The 8,830-nt window shown below is 39.2% G+C and overlaps 1 protein-coding gene across 3 annotated transcripts in view; it reads left to right on the top strand.

Moving 5' to 3' along the window:
• The window catches only part of KCNK2 (potassium two pore domain channel subfamily K member 2), a 197,287-nt gene extending 192,898 nt beyond the window's left edge, over positions 1–4,389 (top strand). For all 3 annotated transcript variants that reach the window (XM_086694816.1, XM_086694817.1, XM_025921068.2), the window contains exon 7: positions 2,216–4,389. In XM_086694816.1, coding sequence (XP_086550942.1) covers positions 2,216–2,533 — 318 coding nt within the window. In that variant the 3' untranslated portion in view covers positions 2,534–4,389. The remainder of the gene's footprint in view (positions 1–2,215) is intronic.
• Positions 4,390–8,830: the final 4,441 nt, after the last annotated feature.

Below are 8,830 nucleotides of genomic sequence, written 5' to 3' on the forward strand. Positions count from 1 at the left end.
AACTTTTATTCTCCCAGTGTCTTTAGGAAACCGTGACAGACTATCCTCACCCTAATATATAAACTGCCAATGGAATAGATTTCCATACGATGTGAATTTGCCTGATGCTCCTCCAAAAGACGTTTAGTCCTTAAAATTAATAAGATTTTACTGGCAGGGCACCTGGGTGGCTCAGTCAGTTAAGTGTCCAACTTCAGCTCAGGTCACGATCTAGTAGTTCAGGAGTTCAAGCCCCGTGTCGGGCTCTGTGCTGACAGCTCAGAGCCTGGAGTCTGCTTCGGATTCTGTGTCTCCTTCTCTCTCTGCCCCTCCCCCACTCACACTCTGTCTCTCTCTCAAAAATAAATAAACATTACAAAAATTAAAAAATATATATATTTTACTGGCAAGGCAGAATAATATGGTGGAGCTAGGCCTCCAAGTTTGAATTCTGGCTTCAGCACATATTTACTGTGTGTCTTAAGTGTTTTAACCTCTCTAGCCTCAGTTTCTTCTGTCAAATGGGGGAAAGAACCATCCTCAAGGTGATGAAGTAAGTTAACATTTTTGAAAGAGCACCATCCAGCACATAGTAGGCACTATACATATATACAGAATTTTACACAATCCCATGACATAGACCCGCGTTACTAGTGACAGTCCTTTTTATTATGAGTAAATGTTTTTTGAGTTCTATACTGAATTCACCATTAGTTTTTAAAATATTATCCCAGTTGTAAAAATGAGCAGAACATAAACATAATCACTCTCTTGCCTTAGCCTTCCTTTGACTAATGAAGTACATCACCCAGTGCATCTGACCAGGACGACGGTTCAGTAGTATCGTTTACATATGTCTTCAACATGTCCAAAGCGCCTCATGGCTTAAAGTTCCATGTAACCCAGGGTTAGGTAATCCGTTGCATTTCTGGGGAGACCTGCCAAGAGACCTCAGACCACGTCTCCACTAGATGCTTAGAAACTGTGAATTACATTCCAGGGAGAAATGTCCCATTTTTTCAATCTGTTTCTGGTATTCTGCTTTAAGCTCTCAAAGTACCCCTGGCAAGCCACATCATCACCAGCCTCACTGTCATAGTTAGTAATTTTGTAGTCCTTTATATTTTAAGGAGACACACGCACATCACTTATCTCTCCTATGAAACCATTATTACCCTTATTTTATAGATAAGGAACCTGAAGTTCAAAAAAGGTAAAAATCGCTTGCCTGTGGACACACAGAACGTGAGCGACAGAACAGGACCTGGAGGTTGTCATCCCCCTCCCCCTCTGTTTTTATCAGCTGATACAAACTGTGAGGCAGCACTAATGGATACTATTAGGACCAAATGACTAAAATTGGTTAAGTGGGGGAAAAAAGCCATTTGCAAAACAATGTGTCTCATGTAAGACCATTTCTGTAAAAACATTAATGACAATCAGAATGGGGGAGGAAGTAAGTACAGTCAGTATACAGAGAAGACGGTTGTGCCCTGAAGATGCGTGTCCTACCCCCGAGTAAGCGGCGGCTGGGATGGGTTGAGTAACTTCCCCGATTCCGCAAACGTTCATTCAGAAACTAGACCTTGGACTTAGTCTCCAAATGGGCCTCAAAGTGGGCTTGCCAGCTCTCCTTCCTTTGCTTTCCCTGAAAGCAGAAACAAAATATTTTACTGCTCATTTAGTAAACGGAGAATTCCCAGATGACGCCAGTGTGGGTTTGGACACAAAGTTCTTGCACACACCACTTCCGCCCTCTCAAACCTGTGTTTGCATCCCAAGCAAACACAGCATCGCTACCGGCACCAACCAGGTCACCGGGGTTCACATTCTGGGCTTTTACTCGGTCTTGCTGCTCCTACCGGTGTCTGACTGCCTTTTCTACGTTCAAATACTTCTGGAAATTACAGATGAAAACATAACCCACAGCGTCTCAAAAAGTTAGAGATTGCCTTTTTACAGCTGCAGAAGCTTCAGTGACAGAGGCACATCTAGCACCTCTAATACAATTCGGTTTCGAGGGTTTAAATTCACGGATTAATTTGTAGAGCCGTATCTATGTCAAACGGAGCCTCACGCTGCACCGCGTGCGTAATCACACCAATCCTCAGACCTCCGGTATTTCGAAAGGCTCCGATCTCCTTTTTAAAACACAAAACGCTCGAGAGAGAAGGCACACAAAATGCTGACTGTCGTGTTGGTGTCTCTCTGTGTTTTCTCCGCGTGCGTGCTCCAGGTGGGAGAGTTCAGAGCCCACGCCGCTGAGTGGACGGCAAACGTCACCGCCGAGTTCAAGGAGACCAGGAGGCGCCTGAGCGTGGAGATCTACGACAAGTTCCAGCGCGCCACCTCCATTAAGCGGAAGCTGTCGGCGGAACTCGCCGGGAACCACAACCAAGAGCTGACCCCGTGCAGGAGGACCCTGTCCGTGAATCACCTGGCCAGCGAGAGGGACGTCCTGCCTCCCTTACTGAAAACTGAGAGTATCTATTTGAACGGATTGACGCCCCACTGTGCAGGCGAGGAGATTGCGGTGATTGAGAACATTAAATAGCCCTCTCTTTGAAGAGCCTTAGGCGTAGCCATAGGTGAGGACTTCTGTATGCTCTTTAATGACTGTTGCTGGTAGCATTTTTTAAATTGTGCATGAGCTCCAAAGGGGGAAACAAAATAGATAACACCCATCATGGTCATCAACCATCAAGAGAATTTGGAATCCTGAGCCAGCACTATCTTTTTGATGACGCTTGTTGAACGGTCCACGTTCTTTGACAAGTGGAATAAAACAAGCAATGTCTGATGCCTTTCTGTGCCCAGACTGTTTTCCTCCCTCTTTTCCTAATGTGCCATAAGGCCTCAGAATGAATTATAATTGTTTCTGGTAATAATGTAGCTTTGAGGGATCAGTCCTTAACTTTTCAGGGTCTACCTAACTGAGCCTAGATATGGACCATTTATGGATGACAACATTTCTTTTTGTAAATGGCAAGAGATTCTTATGCAGCCTTTTACCTAAGAAATTTTCTGTCAGTGCCTTATCTTACGAAGAAACAGAACCCCTCTAGCTAATGTATGGTTTCTCCTTCCCCGCCCTACCCCTAGGCTCACCTCTGCAGCCCTTTATCCCACAACTCCCGTTTGAATACCATACCTTGCTGGAAACAGTGTGTAAAATGAAGTGATGATGCCCGAAGAAGGAATAGATGCCACATTAGATGGACATTGAAGCAACACTCAGAAATTCTAGCGTTAAAGGCACTGCAAAGAAATGAGGTGCACAGATGGTCCCTCTGAGTATTTATTTGACTCAGGTACCAGTGGTACATATACACAGTGTAATTATTTCCAGGCCGGTAAAATTGGTGGCTCCAAACAGTCCCTTTTTTCCTGGCAGTATTTGGAATTTATCATTTAATAACTACATTTTTTAAAGGTGGAAGAAAAAAAAATATATATATATATGATCTGATAGGAGAAAGCTGTCAGACATGGATAGTATTGGAGGTGATTTAAGACAATTGGTGTGAAAGAAGATAGCACGATAATGTGTTACGAGGCATTTGCTAATAAACATTATACTGCCAGCACCTATTTGCTTTTTGACGTGGAAGGCTTACACGATTTTCTTTCCCTGGGTGACTTTCGCCAGACAGGGGAGGTGACGCTGTAGCTGGAGTTGGGCACAGCCTAGCCTTGTGTGGGTGTCCCTCTGGAGCTGCGACTGAGTTTGAGAGGAGAAGTGGAAACTGGGATCACTGTGATATATTGCACATGGAAAAAAATGCAGATTGCAGGCATAATTCATCTTTGACATTAGAGAAAAGCTGTTATAGCACAATTTAAATCTTGGGAGCTTTTTTTTTTTTTAGATAGAAAATGCTGATAACCCTTTTTAGTTGAATTTTATATTCTGTAACTCTTTGGATGTTTCCAAGATTCAGAAAAAACTCATTACAGGCACCTAGTAGATTGCTACTCTCGTTTATTTTCATACTTAGATCTGCTGTACATTGTATATATAATTTTTAAAATGCAGAAAGATGATTTCCCCAAATACAATTACAAAACATTTCTTTTATTCTGGGGAGTGACAGTGGTGGAAATATCTGAATAAGCAGCATTCAGATTAGGGTCTTAAAAAATAAACAGGATCTTTAAAAAAAAAAACATCTAAATAGATGCTTATTTTCCAAAATTTAAATTTAAGCTAGACATGTAAATATTATGTAAACTTGTTGAAGGTACTTTTATAAACTTAAAAAATTCTAACCAAAATTTTAGAAAGTCGGGCTCTTTTAGAAAGAAAGCTACACTCATCTCCTCAATAACTGTTCTGAAAGTTCATATGGTGGAATGCACCATGTATAAACTGTGAATTGTATTGACAAATAAAGTTTGTAATTAAAGTCAGCATTTTCTGAGTGTCCTGCTTGCTGCTGAGAATGCAGAAGGGATTCTAGCTGAGTAGAACTCCAGGACGTCACTTTTCATGCTGAGTTTTCTGTGGCTCCTTCATTCATAATATTCAAGAAATATTTCTGATGCAGTATTACTACCCTTGGCAAATACAGAATGTTCTTCTTGGTGACTGTTAATCGAAAGTAAACATCCTGAAATTGCACTTTTGAAATAGGGTATTTTAAATTGCATATAAATTCAAGATTGTTTCTATTAAATCATGACATATCAATAGCTTATTTTATCACTGTTAGACCCTGTCTTGACACTGAGTTAATCTGAATGCCAAAAACAGGCACCTGAATATTCTTTTCTAAGGAAAAAAATAAAACAAAACAAAAAACAATAAAAAATCCTGGCAGTGTTGAAGCCTAAAGAAGGCAGTTGCCAACTAAATTTCTAAACCTCATGCCCCAAATATTTGAACATACCTTATCAGTGTCTTACATAAATATATTATTTATTCATCCCCATGCACCTTGATGCTTAGTAAATAGCTTAAAACTCGTTCCCGACATTATCCTCAAAATTGGGGAAAATCTAAGAAAAAGTGTGTATTTTATCAATTTTATTCCCTCAAGCTTTGTTCACTTAATTTGTAAATTTAAAATTACTTTGTTTACTGTGGAAAGAACATTGATAAAGGTTTTAACATAGTCTAGAATCTTCTAGTGAATTTTTTTTTTCCAATAGACCAGTTTGAGTGAGTTTTGCCCTGAAGAATATCGGAGGAAAAAATTAAGTACTAGAATCAGCAAGGATCAGGAACTCTTTGACATGAAATCTTAGACATGGATTCTAGACAAGAATCCTCTACCTTATAGCTATTAAATGTAAAAGTGATTATTTTGGAGTTCTTTCAATTTCTCATACAAATCTATGTCACACACCCTTTTTTCAATAACACTTCACTCTTGTAATACAGGAAATAGTGAAACTTCTAAAGCCAGGAGGGAACTGAATAATTTGTGTCTTGGCCATCAAAAAGGTGGGAGCAGTGTGTTTGTAGGGCTTTGTTTCTTTCTCGAATTCTAAGGAGCATGTGACACACAAGAAGACTAAATCCCTCCTTTGTGTAAAAAATGTGTAGAATTCTTTGATTCTTAAGGCTAGACATTCAAGCAGACTAAGTTAAATTTCAGATGGAATACGAAAACAAACAAACAAATTTAGCCATTCTAAAGATTTGATATAGCTATTTACGCCTAGGAACTGGACACCTAGATCAACTTCTATTTTTGTTTTCTTTTTAAAAAAAAAAACATTTGCTGTTCTAAGTAAAATCATAACTTATTTGTGGTTTGCATTCTTTATTAAAATGTGAGTACAAATTTGCTTTTGTATAAAGTAAAAGATGTCTCTATTTGAATACTCATAATTTCATTAAAATTAATATATGATTTTGCCCCAGCATGAGTTTACTTAAATGTGTAAAACTTTCATAGTGAAATGTACTGGCCTTGCACATACTCTTGTGTCAGTTCCAAGAGGGAACCTGGTTACTTTTAATAGGTGGTTTTCATTGTGGTTTTAAGGGGAAATTTTCATAAGCCCCATGTGCTTCCTTCCTTCCTCCCACCCTACCATAAAGGTTTATCCAGCTTTTTTTTTTCTTCACATTTTTATTTATTCTTGAGAGACAGAGACAGAGCACGAGCGGGGGGGAGGGGCAGAGAGAGCGGGAGACACAGAATCTGAAGCAGGCTCCAGGCTCTGAGAGGTCAGCACAGAGCCCGACACGGGGCTCGAACTCATGAACTGCAAGATCATAACCTGAGCTGAATTTGGATGCTTGACCTACCAAGCCACCCAGGCGCTCCAGGTTTATCCAGCTTTTGTTTCACACTTGACCCTTCCCCCCTCAGATCTCAACTACGGCTTCCCATAAGGCAGGGATTAGTTCCAAGGACCAGGAGTTTCGGCTCTGCTCTTTTATTTGACTCAACACTATTTGTTCACTAAACCCTAGCTGTTACTACTTTTAATATTCATGAAACCATTTGTTATTTTCCTAGTATTAGCATTAGAAAATATTTTCACCGTGTTATGCTTGTCTCAATATACAACTATTTTTTTCTTTTCATCTGTCATTCCTGTCCAAAGTATTTCTCACTGCCTTGTCTTTATTCTTTCTCTTTTGAACTCAGACTTGGATTTCTCTCTGACCCCAACACCCATGTATCCAATTTCCATTGGAGATCTCTACTTCTCAAAGGCATTTCAACACATCCAAGACTCTCCTAATTGTTCCCCAGACCTGACCCTCTTGGTGTCACCTATTTCAACAAATGGCACCACCATCCATTTGGTTGGGCATTCTCCTTGATGTCTTCTCCCCCTCAACTCCATAACCACCTTTCACCAAAGCCCTACTGTCTTGCATCCTGAAAATGTCTTGAATTTGTACACAGCCACTATGTTTATCCAAGTTACCACCATAGATCTCCTCTTGTACTAACTGCTTTTGCATCATTCTCTGCTCCTGTCATTGATGGTAGAGTGCAAATTTCAATTTAATTGTGCTACTCTCCAACTTAAGTACACTGTCTTTCAATTTTATAGAAGACCAGAATCCTTCACATGGCCCAAGGCCTTCTGGTCTGCCTTATGCCATCATCTTCAGATTCACCTTGTATCACTCCCTAAGTCTCTGTATCCCAGCCCCGCTGGATTTCTTTTACATTATGCTGATGCTGTCCCCTTGCTTGGAATGGTTGCTCTCCTTTTACACCTCAACCTTTTCACCCAACAAACTTTTACTCATCCTTCAGAACCCAGTATCACTTCCTTTGATAAGCCTTCCCTGACACCAATACAGGTCCCTTTACAATATACTATATAAAAATCTTATTCCTTTCCCTCAACTTATGATTAGATATTCGTCACTATTCTTATTTGATTATCTGTATTCCCCACTAGAACTCATTTGTTTTAGCTTACTAAAGTTATTACTTTTATTTCCAGATCCTAGCCAAGTACATATAGCAGGTTTCCAAAAATACATGGTGAACAAATAATATAAAACAGAGGTTTAATTGTTGTAACAGTCTGAGGTATACTTGTGTGTAAGTATCCCAGGTTTTCAAGCTCCACAGACATTTGTTCTCTTCTACTGGGTTAGTAATAAATGGGATACAGATAGCAAGTTACTTCTCCTATTAACTTACAAGCTGACTTATTGTGTAGAAAAAGATCCAAGCCAATTGGTCAACCAGAGAGACTTTTCAGTTGGCCATACGTTTACTCCTTGTAAGCAAAGGTTTCGTTATTTCCATTCCCCAAATTTGGCTCACAATAGATACCACTGAAATTTTTCAATTATAATTTAATCTGGAAAATTTGTTTAGAAATTAATCATAAAAATATGTTTGCTAATACTAGTAAATGGATGCCTCTTATTAGTAGAAAACTAAATACACATTTCTTTCTCCTTGCCAAATGAAATTCAGCTTTTTCATGCTTAAATTTATAATCGGTCTGGGAAGAAATCCATTATTGGGCACATTTTGAACTGTATCCAATAGAGAATATTAGTCACTTACATGGTATAATTTTGAAATTAACTCACAGAATAAACATTGGTGTTCATGTAGTGCATGCCTGGATTTTGCAGATGGTATTTCTTTTTATATTACTATACAATTAATAGGGAGTAGTATATACAGGATTTTTATTATACTGTCTACTTTATCTAAAATATTTTAAATATTATTGACATTAGACGTATGTTTATTTATTTTTATTAAAAAATTTTATTTTATTTTTTTTTTTTAATTTTTTTTTAAATTTTTTTTTCAACGTTTTTTTATTTATTTTTGGGACAGAGAGAGACAGAGCATGAACGGGGGAGGGGCAGAGAGAGAGGGAGACAGAGAATCAGAAACAGGCTCCAGGCTCTGAGCCGTCAGCCCAGAGCCCGACGTGGGGCTCGAACTCACGGACCGTGAGATCTTGACCTGGCTGAAGTCGGACGCTTAAACGACTGCGCCACCCAGGCGCCCCTATTAAAAAATTTTAAATGAGCATCAGTGGCAATGTCTGGTCCAGATTCAAATCTTATCGTTGCCCACGTGTTTCAGAGTTGAAAAGGTAAAGTATCAAGATACTGTCAATACATCTAATTAGCTCCTCTTATTTCTTAGGTGCAGAAATTCAGAGTTTACACATGCATTGAGGAAACTTAAGATTGCCAGTCTAGATATATCCAAGTAGATTGGCCAAGTGTATGACTCTTTTCAATGATTATGTTGTATGTACAAACAAAATATTACCCTGCTCATGGCTTACCTGGTCAACATGTTTCAAGAGCCTTTATTACACCAATTACTGGAAATACCAAGACAAATAAATGTCTGCTCTCTGGGAGATAGCAGTCCCATGGGTAAGAGACTGA

The sequence above is a fragment of the Puma concolor genome, chromosome E4 (assembly GCF_028749965.1).
Source record: "Puma concolor isolate L17-30 chromosome E4, mPumCon1.1.hap2, whole genome shotgun sequence".
Taxonomy (NCBI): Eukaryota; Metazoa; Chordata; class Mammalia; order Carnivora; family Felidae; genus Puma; species Puma concolor.